The 19,667-nt window shown below is 40.4% G+C and overlaps 1 protein-coding gene across 1 annotated transcript; it reads right to left on the bottom strand.

Moving 5' to 3' along the window:
- Window positions 1-2,066: 2,066 nt before the first annotated feature.
- Window positions 2,067-19,072, bottom strand: si:ch211-152p11.4 (regulator of G-protein signaling 1). Its single transcript, XM_042506824.1, has 6 exons — window positions 18,703-19,072; window positions 15,314-15,849; window positions 13,864-13,913; window positions 12,658-12,791; window positions 6,786-6,952; window positions 2,067-2,718 (listed from the first exon to the last, which is right to left on the bottom strand). Exons 2-6 carry the CDS (start codon window positions 15,803-15,805, stop codon window positions 2,548-2,550), a joined length of 1,014 nt encoding a protein of 337 aa, XP_042362758.1. The 5' UTR covers window positions 15,806-15,849; window positions 18,703-19,072; the 3' UTR covers window positions 2,067-2,547.
- Between the last annotated feature and the right edge of the window lie 595 nt (window positions 19,073-19,667).

Raw genomic sequence — 19,667 nt, 5'->3', positions numbered from 1 at the left:
CTGCAGCTCTGAATGCACTGATCATCTCTGAATGACCACTGCACAATAAACAGACACACGGCTACAAAAACTGGATTTTATTTCTTTCTCTTTGAAACTCTCACACCTTACAAACACTTCAGCTGTTCTCTCTTTCTTTCAAATATTCTTCCTCATTATGAGGCTGTTGTGATTTTTGCAGGACCAACAGTCAAGGAAATGCTACTCAACATACTCATTACAAACAACCTACTTAAATTATAGCGTGTTTCAGAGGCCATTGTATGCAAAAAGTTTGTCTTTGTGTGAGCGCTGGAGCAGAGTGTTGAGAACAGGACTGAGCTTCCTGTCGCCATGTCGTCTGTGTACCTGTTCGAGTCAATTTGCTCAGGTTTCCCACCTTTACCATGTAAGAAAGTCATGCAGTACTTTGACCTTTTCCAGCAAAGAGCTCATTCTTGCTGAACTTGTTTTTCCTTTGTGTCAGCAGAGGAAACTCAGGCTGAGCTTATTGGACCGTGGGGACATGAGCTGCTCGCAGGGAGGATGTTTAATCATTACAATGAGAGCTGCACAGTTTCATGGGCATGTGAAGGGAGGGAAACTAAACTGCCTCATCTGTTTTTCCAAGTTACCAGGGCCAGCAACAAGTCAAGGAAAAGTTTAACATTTTGGGAAATAGTTTTGTTTTTTTTTATGTGGGATGAAAGGATCACTGTTAATCAAACGTCCGTGTTAAAGCGACAGGTCAGATTTTCTGAAGTGGGGTTTTTGCAGGGTACTTATCCATAGTCAATGTATTACAAGCCAGTCGACACACTTCAAGTTTGGAGAAGCAGGCTGAAGTCTGACGCAGAAGCTAAGCTGTGTACTGCTGTGGAGGGGTCAGAGGCAAAACCTATATAGCCACCTAAAAAAAGCAATATCATCTGAAATATATGCCATTATGAGAGTATTTTCACCACTCCATCAGACAGCCCTTTTTGAAGAGGAAACCCTTAATGGCTTTAAGTCCCCATTTCTGCTCCCCTCAAAGCCACCAGACTCCACTGAGAAAAACAGTCATTTTAGCTCACTGAACACAGGAGCTGCTTGTCTCATGCTGCCCCCATCAGTTAGTTTTTTTGTGTTTTGACTTTAGTGAATCCGAACTAACCCTTTTAAACGTCACACAATAACACAGAAAAATGATGGAGTCAGTGTTAGAGCAGCAGTTCCTGTGTTCAGAGATGTTAAATCACAGTTTTTCTCAATAGAGTCTGGCTTTGAAAAAAAGTGATGTAACGGCTTAATTTAAAATCACTGTCTGAATTAGGGTAAAGTAGTAAAAATACTGTAGCATACACTTTGGGGCTGTTTAAATGGCAATGGTTTTTGCACGAAACGTTCACTTCTTGTTGGGCTTACGTTCACACATCGACAGTGTTTTGGGGGCTTAAATAAGCACATTTTTGAAACAGGGTTCCAAAGTGTAATCTTTTGAAAACAACCCCTTCTGTGGCCATGTAAACTGGTAATGTGCAGATCCTGTGAGAATGGTGACGTCACGGCTGCACTTTGCACGTGAGATCGTCTGTGGAGTGTCGTTTTTTTGCGTATCTGTGTACATAACACAATGTTATCATTGGAACATGGAATTTTTTTAAAATGCAAAGGAAAGACTTTTCCATTTTTTAGTAGGGCCATTCTCATCTAATCATGGCCTTAAGCTGATAGTTTTTTTTAGGAGAATAAAATACATATTGTTGCTGATCTCTCCACAGCAGTACATCGCTTAGCATTTATATATGACTCCAGCCTGCTTCTCCAAACGGGGTGTGATGACTGACATCTGCTATTTTTAATATAGTGTCTATATAGATAACCACCCCATACAGCCCAACTTAAAAAAATAGGAACTATCCCTTTAACACTCTGAAACTTGAGCAAAATGGTTTGCTTTCTTTCAACAGCACTGCAAGAAGGCAATATGCAACTTCACAACACATGGCCCAAAAAGTAGCAAGCAAAAAAGAAGTAAAGTCAATAAACAAAAACACTTAAAAATGACCACAAAAAAATTCTTTCATATAAGTTTAAATTGATTATTTATTATTATAAATATTCTAATTATATTTTCAGCTAATTTTCTTTGTCACTTGTTATTGATTTCTTCCACTTTGTAGGACAGTTCTTTCAAAGCTATTCATTGCTTTTTTCCCTCATTTTTTAAAAAAAGAAATCAAACCAATTTGTCCCAGTTTCAAAGGGTTAAGTAGGGAGCCGCAGTCAGGACCTGGTTAGCTTAGGATAACATGAAAACTGTAAGCAAACAGACATTAAATATTATTAATCTGGACACCCTACTCTCCAAAAAGAAATATATTAATTTAAGTGCCTTCTATTCCTACAGACAGTGATCAATTAGCATCAACCTTTTGCCCCACATATATTTCTAAAATATTTTTTTACACTAACATCCTCCATAATAGCTCTTTCTTTTGAAGACATTTCTGATCCACAGTTTTCAGGAAGTCCTGGAGACCACTGAGTGACTGTGAGTCCAGGTGTGTCACCAGCACGAGGCGTCTAGTTGGCCTCTCGCAGTACGGAGAGGTAGATGTTTGACTGGAGGAAGCGGGGATAACAGTCTGTGTCCAGCAGAGAGTAGATGCGTTTCTGTGCGTGGTTCAGAGAGGTGTGAGAGGGAGCCTGCAGCAGCTGGATGGTCAGGTCTCTGGTCTTACTGTCCAGGTTCACCTGCAACACGTAGACACACTCGGTCAGTACACAGTACACTCATATTAGGTCAGTTCCAGAGTATTACAGCCAAAGTATTGCTCGTGTAGTTTTCACCATCACTTCCGAGAGCTTATGGAAAAATATGCACAGCCTTCGTGTCCAAAGTCCGGCCAATCATGGCTATTCGATAGAGCTGGGTGATATATCGCTTTTACTGATTAATGCAAATTTGTGGTTTACGAGAACATTTACAATGAAATAAAAACAATGAAAAAAATGTTCATTTCAACTTCCTCTGCCGCTCTCTTTGGGCTTCCGTAGTTAACGTAACGGCTAACTGTGGGTTGCACTCTTCCCCTGCACCTTCCTTCTAGAGAAAAACCATAGACTGTACGTAAAGATGGACGATGCACCCCCACTTACCCCGCTATGCTGAGGTGAGGTTAAAATATCTGAGATGCGAGTGTTGCCATCTTGCAATGGTGATGTCATTGGGAGCCCTGCATCTGCGCAGCAGCGATATCCGCGTTGGGGGAGTTCCCGCTAAAACACCTGTCCGTCCAATCGTGAGCAGCTCCACTGAATGCAAGTGCACGGATTGGCTGTCACAGCTGTCAATCATGGCGAAGAAGCCCTCTTTTGTATAGTTTAACTCATTAAAACCGAATTTATCATAAAATCAAACATCAGAGTGATGAGAACAACCTTCAATGACAGAAACCATCTTTCGGAAAAATGTATTTGGTGTGTACTTCTACTTATACTTGTTTGGCCAATGACCATTCACTAACATGAAGGGGCGGGTCTTAGGAACTGTACTGCAGTCAGACACCAGGGGGTGATCGAGACTGAATAACCTCACTTTGGGGAAACTGTCATGTTGTCCATCATTATGCACAGTCTATGAAATAAACATACACATGACAACATGACAGCAAGCATTCATGACAATGAAGAGTCCGTTTCCAAAAAGGCACAGTCTCATCAGTCGTTTGGAACTGGTTCGGTTTTGCGGCGTCAGATCTGTAACAATCCACAGTCCGCTGCAAAGTTTGCTTAAAGGCTGTTGCAACTAAAGGCAGCAGCATGACCAATTTATTTCACCATGTCAAACATGTAGCTGAGTGGGAGAAATGTGTCTCACTCTGATGCACTAGACCACATCAGCCCACAAACAGCCGGTAAAAAGCAGCCGACATTAGTGGAATCATTCCTCCAGTGTGTCCCGCTGCAAAGCTGTTACAGATTCAGTCGAGCTACATATTGCTAAAGATACGGTGGCCATACATACAGAGGAAAAGCCTGCAGGTTCATCCACATGCTGAAAACTATCCACCCCAACTATGTGCTACCAGCTGGCCTGCCTCACCTGTACAACTGTACGCGTGAAAAGATCACAGAGAGCTCGAGGGGACGTCGTCTGACTTTACTACAACAGACCTGTGGTCCGCTCATTTCAACACTGCCAATAACATGATCTGTTAACGTGGAACTAATGTTGGACTATAGTTGTGTTATGTTTTCAGAATTTGTCATTTTCAAAACTCGACAATTTCAGCTGCAAAACTGTACAAAATGCAGAACTGACTTGAAGCCGTCTACATTTTTCAGTTTGCCTTTGTTCATTTTTATTGCTAAAATCAAAGCAAAACTTGTTTTTAGTTATTTATTTGTCATCTGTAGATTGTTTTTAAGAAAGAAAGACATTGGTCTATCATACAGTCTGTAGACATTCCCTGAACAGGAACTATTCAGAAGATGGAAGATGCAACAGTTGCATTTGTGCTATTTGTATGTTTTTTTTTTTTAAGTAACCCCATACAACACTAGAAGCAGCTGGCCCCCAAATTATTTCACATGATCTAACCTGGTCTCCATTCAAGAAAGTTTGGACACCCCAGCCTTGGGATAAGTAAGAGTAAGAGTTACAGTAGAGCCACTGCAGCTGCAGCTGCACTCACAGATGGTGGCTGTACACTGCCGAGGCTTGGAAAGAAGTAATGAGCAATAAGTGCATGTAAAGTGTGACATCAAAGTTAATGTGAGGAAATGTACAACAAAATACAAAGAGAAATGTGAGGGAAAGCAAAATGTGTGGGAATGCAGAAATTAATGAAAGGAAACACTTAAGGGACAAAAAATAAAGGTTGAGGGACACAAAATAGTAAGCAGGTTTCCATTACAAATTTGCACAAAATTCAAGCAGTATTTTCGGAATTTCGTTTTAACATAATTGTGAGCTGACTGTGTTTCCACTGACTGATGTTCTGCGACTTCTCCTCTGGTGCAACATCCCAGTAACCATGGTGATGGATGTTCAAAACATTAGCAGCTTTATTTCTGTTGCAGCCACCGCACTAGTCGTCATTATTTCAATCCAAGACCATGCAGGCGTGTTATTGAGCCATAATGGAAAGTTGAGCCCCTTATATGTGGGAGCGACCACGTATGAGGGACTTCTGGGAGGTGATCCACAGTTTCACAGAGGAACTGTGGATTCAAAGCTTCTGGATGATCCGCTCAAAGTTTGAAGAGTTATGTGATGCAATAACACCTCTTGTAGCTCCTGCTGCATCATGAGGGAGCTAGTTCCTACCAACAAGCACATAGCCATAACATCATGTGAGCTAGAAAAGCCAAAAAAAGTGCTTCCATGGCAGTTTTGCAAAATATGACATTTTCGAATCACCTGAAATACCACCTCATAGGATCTTAAGAACTTTTTTGCTTTGTTTTTTCCAAATTGACATTTTTCAATATTTACATTCACAATTTCAAATTTTGCAATTTGAGGGTTAATGGAAACCTACCCACAGTCTTGCCATTCAAACAGATGAAAGACTTGTGGGGTTCCCTGTCCTTCTTCAGTTTAGCAGGAAAGGGATGCCAGAAATGTTATTTTGTGCGTACAGGGTAAATCTATATAAATCAGTGATGGCTGTAGGAAATTTGAGCTATTTAACATTTATTTTAACAAAAATGATGCATAGAGATAATGTTGCATTATTGTTATGGTCGACTAACTTAGCTAAATGTGTTACATTTCTACTTGTATGTCATGTATAACTTCAGTGTTTCAAAGGAATCTGCGTATTGTGAACATAACAGAGCACAAAACGAATAAAAAATCTAATTTCTAATAATGATAAGCAATATTTCTGTGCATTCCTTGTTTACACAAGCAGTTTGAGCAGTCAGAGGTAGCTTTAAGTTTTGTTAGAACCTACATAAAGATCGGAGCTACTAACATGTTGATGAATGCCAGAATACACGTAAATTTACTTCAGTTTACACACAACATTCAGACCCGTTTTCCAAAAAAAAAAAAAAAGTGCTCCTAATTAAATATAAGTTATTTTAAAAGAAAATCTTTTCATTGAGTTTACGTAATAGATTTTTACTCTGGTTGAACTCTGGTTGAAGCTCTGTTTGTGGAAAAGCGGCTCTCCCTGAATGCAGCTATTAGTACAACACTGTGACGTCAAAGCTGAACCGCCCACACAGGCTTCCGTAAACACAAGGTGCACCCAACGCACACACAGCACATTGTTTGGATGGAGGTGCATACTTTGAGTTATAAAACAAGAGACTGTGCAGAAAGTAAAGTATAGACATGTGGCAGGACTTTAACCCTTTAACCTCTGGATCAACATCAGTTTTATTGTGCTGTGTTTTTCACGAGCACCTCTGAAACCTGAGAATTGGTTTGATTTATTAAAAAAAAAGGGAAAAAATAGTAAAAGGTAAAAGATATTATTAACAAATTGGGGAAAATGTTCAGAAAACTATAGTTATTATTATTTTATCTTTAAAGTTATATTACAGAAAAATAAAATCTTTTCTTTATTATGGTCATTTTATTATTTTATTTGCTTATTTTTAGGTGATAATATGTTACTTTTTACTAATTTTTTGCTATTGTTAGGGTGATTTTTTGTGAAGTTGCTGGTCGCCCTCTTTGAAAGTTTTTGAAAGAAATCTGGCTAATTTGCTCAGGTATCAAAGAGCCAATTGAACTTCCTGTTTCATTAAGGGGAGGTTGCATAGCTTTTGGTGCAACACTGGATATAAAAGTAGGCTCGTACCTCTCGGGGGGCACCCGGCTGGATGTAGGTGGCGCAGATGTCCTTGGCCCTCCTGTGCAGGCTGAAGTTGTTGGATGAGTGCTTGTACTGCTCACAGGCCAGATAAAACTGCAGATTCTCCTCGCTGAACTCGGAGCGCAGGAATGCTCCAAACACTGCAACACCAGCTGAGAGGAGGAGGAGGGAGAAGATAAGTGGGGCTTACCTCACTGTGCAACGTCACATGTTACAAGAAGACACCCACACACAGAGCACTGACACATACAGAGCACTGACACAACAAGCCCTCAGGCCTTATAAGTCCATCACTAACCCACATGTGTTGCCAGCAGCAGAGTTTCACAGGTTGATAGTAAAAGCTTGGCACACACACGACGCCTGCTTGAGCGGTCTTTCTGCTTGACTTTATTAATCCACGGCTTGTTTTAAGTCTGCACTATCAAACATGGCTGACTGCTTTGTACCGAGACGGCTTTAAACTGCTGACACCACACCTACAACATGCCACAGTTGACACGTCAGCTTCACAGGACAGTAAATTAGCATGGCACTGATAAGGAGGCCAAGTCACACAGAGAGCTCAAGCTAGTCCTCAGGCAGCTCTGTGCACACGACAGTAAGAGCACATCGAGCAGCCCCCTGCAACTCTGCTTGAAATCAAAGCTCAAAATATAGTGAATGTTAGGAAATCAGAGGAGAGGAGACACAGAAGGTCTTTCTGTTAAGAAAGTTCACTTTTTTTCAATATAAATAAATTCTGCACATCTTTACAGCAAGATTATGTAACGAAAAATAACACCTCTTTGAATTCACAAGGAATAAAAGGAACATCTGAGGCCAGAAATTTGCAGTGCAGTGACATACTCTTGATTTATATTTATCTGATTTGATTGGATTTCTGTCTGAGTTTGAGAGAAAGGGAGAGGAGCAGGTCTGTCTCCTGGTCCACTTCTATACTCTTTGTGTCCACGGTGGCGGGCAATACGAAAATGTGGAAGTACAGCCTGTCGTTTGAGCAACAGTCTGAGAGCCAGTGAAACTCTGCCCGATGACACATTTTGCATAAACTTACATCGTCGGGCAGTGTTTCGCTGAGTGAGGGGGAGGGATATGTAGGCACTGGTTAGATGGAGGGAAGTGAACCACAGTTCATCTACACATACTTACCCACATTGTTTTGATACAAAGCTGGTTGAAAATGGCGAAGTATCCCTTTTAGATATACATATGTGATGTTTTGAGGTTTAAAGGGTCAACACCTAATTAGCACAGATGCAAAGAAATTTGACATAAAGTACTAGCTCCCACTGATTGAGTGCACACCTGTTCTTCACTATCTGCTGTTATTCTGATCAATTCCTCCTCTGCATGTGCTTTAAGTTTGGGTTGCTACAGTGTGTTTGCTCTGCCAAACCAGTCTGACCGCAGTGAGCTGCTGCTTTCATGTTTAATCTTCTCAGAAAGATGCTTGAGATAAGAGCCTGTCCTTGACCAACTATCATACCCTCTGAAAAAACACACACAGGAAGCAAAAGAATGTCTTCTCTGAAAAGCTTGCAATTACCCATATTTCTCTGGAATAGCGTTTCATGTAAGATCTGTCATTATTTTACCAGCAGCTGGGTTTATTACATTGTCCTGAGGCTAATGGGCACAAAGTGTTTAATGTCACGTTTTCTGACAAAAGGCTGACTTCCACATTTGTGTTGTAGAAGATAATCCACATCACTCATAGTAAGTGGGTTTCCATTAACTGTGCAAATTTAAAATTCACCTAAAGGAAACACATCAGTTGCCAAAAAAAACACTCCCATTTATCACAAAAAATTTTACTACACTCGCATGAGGTGGTATTCCTGGCGATTCAAAAACACTCAAATCTTTTTGTACGTAGTAACAAAATATACAGCTGCCTTTGACTGCTCCTACTGCATGTGTAAATAAGGAATGCACAGAAATCTTGCTTGACATTATTAAAAATTTGATTTTTAATTTGTATTGTTATGTTATGTTCACAATACAGAAGTTAAACATGGCAAAAGAACAGAAATATAACACATTTAACTAAATTAGTTGGTGAAAAATGTGTTAAATTTGTTTCAACAGCAATCACAAAGTGGATTTCTATCAACCCTGAAATTGTGCACAATGAAATTGCAAATATAAAATATTTAATCAATTTTAAAAAAACTCCCATTTATCACAAAAAGTGCGCACGCATGAGGTGGTATTTTGGGCGAATCAAAAAAAAAAAAAAAAAAAAAAAAACATATCTAGCAAAACTGCAATGAAAACACTTTTTTTTTTCTAGCTCACATGATGTTATGGCTATGTGCTTGTCAGTAGAAACTGGCTCCCTCATGATGCAGCAGGAGCTACAAGAGCTGTTATTGCATCACATAACTCTTCAGAGGTTCAGTGGATAATCTGGAAGTTTTGAATCCACAATTCCTCTGTGAAATCCTGGACTATCACCTCCCAGAAATCCCTCATCATTGGATTGTAAATAATGACGGCTAGTGCGGTGGCTGCAATAGAAATAAAGCTGCTAACGTTTTGAACATCCATCACTATGGTTACTGGGATGTTGCACCAGAGGAGAAGTCGCAGAACATCACTCAATGGAAACGCAGTCATCCTGCAATTGTGTTTTATCGACATTATGAAAATGTCACTTAAATTTTGTACAAATCTGTAATGGAAACCCACCTAGTGACTACAGTTAATATCTTCTGCAACTTATGCAAACTACAAGCAAATGTCAAAATTAGTACTTGGCGAATAGCCAATCAAACTGCAGCAGAAAACAAGTAATCAGCCCCATTTGGCATCAAATTTGTGCCATCTGCTTTTATTACCAAAGACTTTGGATATGTTATTGTTTTTTTCCTCACTCAGTATACCTGATATTGTGAGCCCAGGGCTATCAACTAAACGACTAAAACACCATTTTAAAACTGTCATATCAGCCACTGACCTTCAACTGTAGAGCACTGATTAATATCAGCAGCATTTTTTTATGTCAAACATGAAACCAGAATTAAATTAATGTCTAAGTTACTCAGTACAAGTAAAACCATAGTTTTGGCATGCAGGAGTTGATGACCTGAGCTTTCAGCTTTCATTTCCCTGTAAAATCAGCAAGAAACATGAAAACATGCTCAAACATCATTCCTGTTTTTACTGTGGCCAAAAGCCTGACTCAGACTGGATTAATATGTGAAGCAGTAAAGATATCACTCCTGCTCTTCCTCTGTAATGACATGCGCTGTTGTGAACTGGAGTAGATGTTAGTAGATGTTCTGTGAACACACAACACATTCCCAGTTTACCACACAAACAGTCAGTTGATGGGGTGAGCTCACATTAATGGTGGGATCTGCTTCTGCTAATGGCCTTTCTTTTTCTCTCTTTGTGTTTGGGCCTCCAGTCAGGACTGCAGGTCACTGTAAATGGCTTTATATGCATCCGCTTAGAAAAGCTTTTTCCGGTTCCTCCATTCCACAGAGCACTTAACATCCGTTTAAACAGAGGTCGAGCAGACATCTCAGCTCCTCCGATGTCCCATCTGCTTGTTTATCTAGACATCAGCAATGGAGTTTTGTTACTGTTGTGTAACAATGTCAGACTCCTCTGTACTTGTAACTACATTACTAGGCAATGATAACTGAACAGATTGTTCAAGAGAAAACTCTGATGATTAAGTCTTGAACTCCCTAAAACTTGGGGAATTTGCAAGGGACAGATTAAAAAAAGATCAAAATCAAAGCAGCAGAGGGGGACATTTCTTTTTACTTTTGATAGCATCATTAATTCAGATTAGATCTCCACCTCAGCTGAGATAGACTGAGTGATGTCAGTCATTTTTTTAGCCTGACTACTTCTCGTTGTGACTATTGGACTTACTCTGACATTGAAAATGTCAAAAAAAAAGTTTTTCTGTTTTGTTCTGGGGAGGGTTCCTTAGTCAATGTGAGGGTCGAAGGACAGACCGATGTCTTATGCTGTAAAGCCCTCTGAGGCAAATTGTGATTCGTGATAATAGGCTGAATTTAATTATATTGAAGACATGGATGAAAACTGTAAGTGGTGGGTGGGGGCAACTATGAGGCAGTAATAGTAGTTCCACTGTGGTGAAATAAAGGAAAACCAGTGACTGTCTGATAGGTATGACAAGCACCTCCATGAACTGATAAGTAATAACATTAAGAACATCACCTGTAGTAACAAACATCAAACATTAAGACACGCTGTTGCCACAAAAGCCAATGGAAACATTCTGTGGAATTTCAAGCATCCTGTACTGCTGTGTGTGTGTAATCAGAGGGTTTGATCAGGGCCTGGTTGGGTTTGTTGATCCGGGTAACAATGTGAGTGTGTCATTGAAAACGGGCAGGTAGTGGAATATGTCAAGAAAGATAACACTTCCAGGAAACAATGAGGTGATGAAGGAATCTACATGTGTAGACGTGTCCTAATCACACAATGTTTTAACTATAATCCTTGTTAACGTCAACCTGGTGAAACACCGTGTGAGGGCAGAGATTTCTGATGTTCTTATAGTGGTGTTAACTATCTGTTCTATTCATAGTGGCAGCAGGGTCAGGGTAAGTGCTGCTCTTTTAGTTTTATTGCATAGCACACACTAACCAGTGACGTCAGCTCAGATGTCAACATCACTGCGGCAACATAGGAGTTGAGACAAATGCAAAGGGAACTTGAGACAGATTTGACTTTTAGTTGCACAAACATTTCTTGAAGGCAGAAGTGGTCAGTCAGTTAAATGTCAGGGTGTAGAGTTCAGGTCAGAACCTCTATGATGAGTGCGAGGGGCAGAGGAAGAGCTATCAGCTAACATCAGTGAAATGCAGGATTAATATACACATGCTGAACGCATCTCCGACCTCATAAAAATCCATAAAGCCTTTGTGTATGATCTAAAGTGAAAACTATTTATATTAGCTTTGAGTCTTCTTCTTGTCCTGTATTATTGGCATAGTGTTACCATTACCTTATCATTGCAAGTTTTCACTTAAGTGGACAATAAAGATTTGTATTATATTCAATCTCATATTTTCCTTTTGGTTCTTTTTTTTTTTTTTTTATATGGTATGGTATGGTAACACAAAGAAGCTAACTGAAAAAAGCAGACACGAACACAAGGCAGATGACATGATGTGTGTGAATACACATAAGTCAGAAGGTAAAAGGTTACATTTGCTAAATAAAGGTTATTGTTGCAGGGAGGGCTGAGTTATGTGCCTTGTAGGAGCCATATGTTTGTATGTGTCAGCGTCACTGTGGGTAAGAATGGACAGGTATGGAGTAAAGACTAAGAGGAAATAGTACAACCTGATTCCAAAAAAAGTTGGGACACTGTAAAATGTAAAAAGATGTAAAACAGACTGTAATGATTTGCAAATCTTTTCTGACCTATATTCCATTGAATACATCACAAAGAGGAGATATTTAATGTTGAAGCTGATAAACTGTTTTATTAACGGACAAATTATTTGTTAAAAATCAGCATATTACATATTAAATATAATATATTAAGTTCAACATCGTGCATCCCTTGCTGAAAGCCAGCATCTGTGATGGTATGGGATGTGTAAGTGCCCATGGTATCATGGGTTACTTGCTCATCTGTGAAGGTACCATGAATGCTAAAAGGTACATACACGTTTTGGAGCAACATATGCTGCCAACCTGACAATGTTTTTTTTAGAGACATCCCTGCTTATTTTGTGATTTCAATAGAAAATAATCAAGTTAATAAACTTGAAAAAGGAGAATTCCTTTCCTCGGATTTCTGCCTGTAAGAAGTGTTTAGCTAAATCAAACTCCAGCCTCAGAACAAAGCACGACTTACTTTGGCTGAGCAGCAGGGCGTTCAGGGACTCGGCCCATTCTTCCAGCTCTTCTCGACTGATTTTCCTCTTCTTACTGTGACCAACCTGACTCCACTGACGCATGAAAAGCAAGCGAGACCTCCTCTCCGTAGCACTGTGGACCAGGAGCACAAAAGCACAGGGTGAGGCAGCAGACGTCAGCCAGAGGAGTTCATACCAAAAGATACTGATATCATATCACACATCAGGACAATGTGTGGCTCCACAACAATCTTATAAGATTAAACTAGACTTAATGTCACACGATTGTCAAGTTACAGTTACAAGTTTGCATCCATAACAGTGAAAAGACAGATGTTTCCCATACATCTTCCTCCTGCACCACAGAAGAGCTCTACACTCAGCACAGTTACAAGATTAGTGTCACCATTTCAGTATCTGATCAAATGTTTCCCATTCCTTTCCTAAGATATGACATGTAAGGGTAAGAAAAGTGTTTTCCTTAACAATGTGATGTCACAGTGAACATGACCTTTGACCTTTTACATAATGTCTTAATGTAATGGAATTTTGTCATAATTGGTGTAGAAATTCTTGAGTTTGGGCCAAAATCATGTCTTGTAAGGCCCATCTTTTGACCTCTGAATTCTAATCATTTCATCACTGAGTCCTAGTGGACATTTGCGCCAAACATGAGGAAAATCCCTTGAGGCCTTCTTCAGATATCACGTTCACATGAATGAGACATACACAAGGTCACGGTGACCTTTGAGCACCATATTCTAATCAGGATATTTTTGAAAATACTTGAGAAAATTCCCTCAAGATATCACGTTCACGAGAATTTCGATGGACAAGACCACAATGACCTTGACCTATGACTACCAAATTCATATCAGTCCATTCTTGAGTCCAGGTGGATATTTGCACCACATGTGAATAAATTCCCTCAAAGTGTTTTTTGAGATATCTTTATCTATTTAATCAATTCATTCTTGTGTCCAACAATGGACAACCCGAAAACTTAATGCCCCTAATGTAATGACTATTGCCGGTACAGAGGCATAAAAGTACTGACTGAAATTGAATGAATTTTGTTTTAAGACATCCAATGTTTGTCTAATGTTTGAGTATGGTGCAGACATACATGACAATTATTTTACCTGAGATAATATCTATATGTCCATAAGCAACAATTAAGCAGTGACAATAAATAGGACTCTTACCTGTCTTTCTGTTCTATGTTGGCCAGGTTGGAGTGTGAGGAATGAGGACTCTGAAACAGAAACCACAAAGTTAACTTAACTTTAACTGATCTTCCCCCCGTTTCAATCTCTGAAAACACAATACAGCAGCTTTCAGTGTAAAACCTTTCAGGGTTTACTGTCACATAGAACTGGCTCTACATCTGTAATCTCAGCTACAGCTCTGACAAACCGATGAGAAGGAGCAGACAAGGATACGATCAGATTTCAGAAATTAGGGACCAATCTTACCAAGACGTGCTGCTAGAAAAGCTTCGCCAGCACAGCCATTATTCCTCTACGGAACAGCGCGCATACTCTCCCCTCTTGCTGCTTTGCGACATATGTTTTCGGCAGTTTTTGGGCCCACATAATCATTAGAATATTTTAAATTTTTCCGCTTAAGGCGCAAAGTCACATTATTTGTCAGTGTCACTCTTAGCCAGGAACAGGCAACCACGTTTCACAGGCATTTCCAGCTGTTTTTCCAGATTGGCTTCCAAAGCGTTTTTGGAGCAGTCTCGCCTGGCACAATGCGTCTCAGTGTGATCGCCCCTTCTGTCATCTTGTGGGTACATAACAATCATTTTTTGTCTTCTTTCTCTTTTATCTAAGTATATCTTAAGTCTCACAACAATCCCAGCTCATGGTACGCTGAATCGCTTTTTCCAAACTCTCAACCATTTCACATGGTCATCATCACCAGCTGGAGCTGTTCACATGGAAGCTGGATGATTTCACCCATAGCACTTGGAGGTCATTCTGTTTGCGTTAAAATGGTTAACTCAACTTGTTGAGTTAAGTATAACCAGTTAATTTCTAGCAGCTACATTACTGTTTTATTAAAGTGGCAATTTCAGCTAACTGAAATGAACAGAAAACAATCAATGGAAAGTGGAAAAAAAATCTAGAACCCTACAGAAAATTTAAAAAATGTCCAGCAGAAATGTAATGTTTGGTAAGATTTGTAGCAAATCAAACCCTTATATATATATATAAGGTTTGATAATAAATATAAAAAAACATATAAATAAAAAAAAAAAAAAACATAAAATAAAAAATAAAAATATCCCTGTAACATAATTTAAAATATTAAATTCTAACAAAGATAAATACAGTTTCCATATATTATATTCCATATTCCTGTAGTTATTATTTGATCGTTTTCTAATACCCCTCCCCCTTTTTAAAATTGATTTTCGGGTGATTTCCTCATCACCTTTCACTAATTTCTGTCAATTTGTGGGACATTTCTTGCCAAGCTGTTAATTTGTTAATTGCCCTTTCCTCAACATTTCTAAAGGGAATAAAACCAATTTGCTTAAGTTTCAAAGGGTTAAATAGCTTGTGAAAGGTGTCGATCCAGATTTCAAAGGGTTAATATGGCTATAGCTGTTCTACAGAGTGAACTGAGACTGAACTGGTGTCCTACCTGGCTGAAGAGACTCTTGAGGTGCAGTTTGGCGGCTGACAGTTTGGGTTTGTGGACGTTCCTGTGCTGGGATTTGAAGGAGAAGGGGTTGGAGGAGGAAGAAGGAGACTGGGGAGGCAAATCGTCTCTCTCCATGCTCTCTGTGCTGCCCTGGTTGGCCGGGACCAGCTGGCTGTCACTATAGGCCCTGCAGCCTTCACCGATGACACAAACTCCCAGGTGGCTCTTGTCCTGTTTCCCCAGCTCGCTTAGATTCTCCATGCTGATGCTGTGCTCCTTGGTCAGCTCCTTCTTCCCCCCCTGGCTGGGACTCGGCTCCTGGATGGTGGGAGTCACAGGGGTTGAGCTCCCGTCCAGCTCATCTCTCTCCAAATGAGGTTTGTAGGTGCCAGTCTCCTGGTTCTTCCCATAATCTGGGTTCTTCAGTGCCACCCTCCTCCATGGGAGGAAGTCCAGATCCAACAGGGATCCCTCTGAGCTGAATCTGCGCATGGTAGCTGTCTGACAATGGTGGAATGGCGTAAGAAAAGAAAGTGCTGTAAAAACATTAAAAAACAGACAGAGTTAAGTTGGGTTATGAAGAGGTCAGAGTTGCAGTGAAGCACAGCTTACTAAGTACAGCAGAAGATCAGGAAAGGCAATAACATTGGACAATCAGAAAAAAATGGCTCAAAGAGACACTCAACTGTTCTGCATACTCTTTCTACTGAACAGCTGCCCAGTCAGGAGCCAACTTCGCCAAATGAAACGTTTTTTAATCCTTCTAAATTATGCACACACACACACAAGATAAAATCATAAAATTACATGTTAAAGCTTCTGTAAGCAACATTCAGAGCATCAATATGGCAGAAAACCACTATTTTCTATGTAGCGATATAGTGGAGTGTTGGCGTCCTGAGCAGAGAATGAAGTCATGCTCCCTTTGTTAATGTTGTATTCTGAGCTTCTCTGTGGTTTGTTGTGGTAGCAGGTCCAGCAGTGCCTGCATGTCAATGCATGTGTGTCCCTGTGTGTGTATCCCACTGAATTTAAAAATCATGAGATACTCAGTCAAATTTTAATGACTTAGAATCATCATTTTGGCTTGGAAAAAAAAAAAAATCTTCATGAAACAGCATTTTGATTTATTGTCTCGAAACTTTTACTTTTACTGCACTATGCTATGCAGGGTGCTGGAAAGGAAGCTCCCATCGATAGTCGAACGTCTGATTCAAGGTTGTGAAACAGTGGACCAGCTCTTTACCCTTCCAAGGCTACTGGAGGGGTCTTGGGAGTTTGCTCATTCGGTCTACATGTGTTTTCTGGACCTGGAGAAGGCCTACAACCGTGTCCTGCGGGGAGTCCTGTGGGGGGTACTGCGGGAATACAGGGTACCGGGGTCACTGCTGCAAACTATTTGTTCCCTGTATGACCAAAGTGAGAGCTGTGTCTGCATACTCAGCGTAAAGCCAAACTCCCTGCTGGTGTTGGGCTCTGCCAGCTTTGTCGATCCTGTTTGTGATATTCATGGACAGGATCTCAAGGCGCAGCCAGGGGAAGGAAAGGGTCCTGTTTGGGGACCTCAGAATTGCATCTCTGCTTTTGCAGACGATGTGGTTCTGTTGACTTCATCACACTGTGACCTGCATGCACTGGGGTGGTTTGCAGCCAAGTGTGAAGCAGTCAGGATCAGAGTCAGCACCTCCAAATATGAGGCCATGGTTCTCTGCTGAAAAACGGTGGATTGTCCTCTGTGGGTGGGGAGGGAGATGCTGCCCCAAGGGAAGGAGTTCAGGTATCTCAGGGTCTTGTTCACAAGTTAGGGCAGAATGGAGCGTGAGATGGACAGGTGGTTTGTGCTGCGTCTACAGTGATGTGGGCTCTTCACCTGACCGTTGTGGTGAAGAAGAAGCTGAGCTGGAAGGCAAAGCTCTCAATTTACCAATCCATCTATGTTCCAGCCCTCACCATTGGTCATGAGCTCTGCATAGTGACAGAAAGAATGAGTTTGTGGATACAAGCGGCTGAAATGAGTTTGACATCCGGGAGGAGCTTGGAGTTGGGCTGCTGCTCCTTTGCATTGCGAGGGGCCAGTAGAGGTGGTTCGGCATCTGATCAGGATGCCTCCCAGGCGCCTCCCGTTAGAGGTGTTCCGGGCAAGTCCAACTGGTAGGAGGCCACATGGCTGACCCAGAACATGCTGGGGGATTACATATCTCGTCTGGCCTAGGAATGCCTTGGGGTCCCCCAGGGGGAGCTGGAAAGTGTTGCTGGTGTGAGGGATGTCTGAAACTCTCTGCTTCGCCTGTTGCCCCCGCGACCTGGTCCAGGATGGTGGAGTGGATGGAGGAAAAATGTGGAGGAAAATGGATGGATGGATGGATGGATGGATGGATGGATAGATGGATGGATGCACTATGCTATATGGCAGTTACACTGACTGACTGAATGGCATCATTGCAGAACCATAGTGCCCACACAGGTTAACACTGTTGGCTGGTAGTTCACCCTGTTTGCACTGTTAGCTGCTAGCCATCAGCTCAGCCACCTCCATGTTGAGAGCCACATGCAGGCAATCCCAATTTTAAACTCTGAATCATAGATAGGCTATTAATGTTGCATACAGTTCCATTAAAATAAATAATAAATTGTAAGTGTAGTCTATTTTAGATCAGACACAGCTGTTTTGTCTCAGAAGAAAGAAAGAAAGAAAGAAAGAAATTACATTATGTGTAAATCAAAGTTTGATTTGATTCAGTATTTCTAATTTTTTGTGAGAAATTCAAATGTGTGCTATTATTTCAGTATTGACTTTAAAGTTTAACTTAGTTTAATTTAGTTAGACTAAATTTGGATTTTTAATCTGTCTTACTCCAAAAGTTTTTTTTTTTTTAATCATTACTAATTTTTCATCATTTTTTCCTTTTTGGAAGAACTGGGTTTTAAAAAATACATTGCATAAATCAAAACTATGATAAATCCTGGAGATTAAGTAACATAAATCAACAACAAGAAATAAAGATTAGATTAGATTGTGTGTAAATCGAAGTGATTTGATTCAGTATTTCAAATTTTCAGTTAGAATGTTAATTTCTGGTATTGTTTCGGTGTTAACTTTAAAAGTTTAATTTATTTTGACCAAATTTGAGTAGCCTTAGCTTTTTTTGTACTGTGTGTAATTCCAAACTCTTTTTAAAAAAATATATTCTATTTTATTTTTTTCCGGCAATATTAGGCTTCCAGAAATACCGACAGAAAATGTGAGAGGAAGCTTTAAGCTTTAGGGTAGCTTAAAATAATTTCCTTACACACAGCCCTTATAGAGCTTTGCTCACCACTGCGTTGGCAAAACTACATTTGGTTCACTCATTAACGCATTCACGGTGCCAACACCAGTGAAGATTTACCTCTTTCGTCCAGCAGTTAAGCTTTCTCCATGGCAGAGTGTTAGATTTGTCCAGATCTCACAGGCAACATGTGCATGACCTGAGGGTTCGGATCCGGCAATGCCGATTTCAGGTCCCCAAAGACAGCGAAATCCAACCTGCTCCCTCTCGCTGTTCCTCCTGCTGCTCCTGCTGCTGTCTTGAGATTTGTTCTTGGCTCTGCCTCTCCGACTCACACCTCCTTACTCTGTCATTGGCCTCAGAACAAGAGTGAGTAGAGTCGCGGAATAAAGATAGGAAGTCAGGAAAAGTCCCATAAAGTTTCCACCCGTGACACTTGGACGGCACTGACAGGCCTCCTCCTAATGACTGCCGCCCTGCAGCCACACCTTCGCCGCTCTGTCTGTCTCAACTTGTCTCTGAGAGAGGCTTCTCCTCAGACGAGAGCCGACACACACACACACACACACACACACACACACACACACACACACGTACACAAACATGCACGCAGACACGCACACGTAGCGCGCGCTCCTTCATCCGTGTGTCATGAAAACACGCCAATTCAGAAAGTCCGGTTCATAGAATAACTTTGAAAACAGTCCATCCTACCATCAGTGACCTTACTACAATGCTAGGCAACAATTTTTCCCCCTCAAACTTTATTGACACATTGAACACATATAAACCGACATTTTCAAAATAGTAGTTGTATAACAATATATAACAATAAAAAATAATCCAATGGCATACTAAATAATATGTAGAGGAAAATACATAAAAGTAAAAATCGTCATGGTCTGCTAAAAAGATAGCGTTTAACTGAAATTTCTTGGAAAAAAAAAACCCAAAAACTAATTGAATAGCTCTTGTCAATTTAAAATCGATCAGTTTTACATTTTCAAGTCTTGTAGCTTTTATGTTAAAATCTCTCTCTCTCTCTCTCTCTCTCTCTATATATATATATATATATATATATATAT

Source organism: Plectropomus leopardus, chromosome 18 (assembly GCF_008729295.1).
Source record: "Plectropomus leopardus isolate mb chromosome 18, YSFRI_Pleo_2.0, whole genome shotgun sequence".
In the NCBI taxonomy this organism is placed as follows: domain Eukaryota; kingdom Metazoa; phylum Chordata; class Actinopteri; order Perciformes; family Serranidae; genus Plectropomus; species Plectropomus leopardus.
The sequence above is the reverse complement of the archived record's forward strand: the minus strand, read 5'-3'. Positions and strand labels throughout refer to the sequence as shown.

Bases quoted from the DNA above. Each gene is read 5' to 3' on its own strand.
- si:ch211-152p11.4 (XM_042506824.1), bottom strand. From the start codon at position 15,805: ATGCGCAGATTCAGCTCAGAGGGATCCCTGTTGGATCTGGACTTCCTC. The intron at 12,792-13,863 runs GTAAGAGTCCTA...CCTGGTCCACAG, and splicing joins AACATAGAACAGAAAGACAG to TGCTACGGAGAGGAGGTCTC. The intron at 2,719-6,785 runs GTACGAGCCTAC...TACGTGTTGCAG, and splicing joins AGCCGGGTGCCCCCCGAGAG to GTGAACCTGGACAGTAAGAC.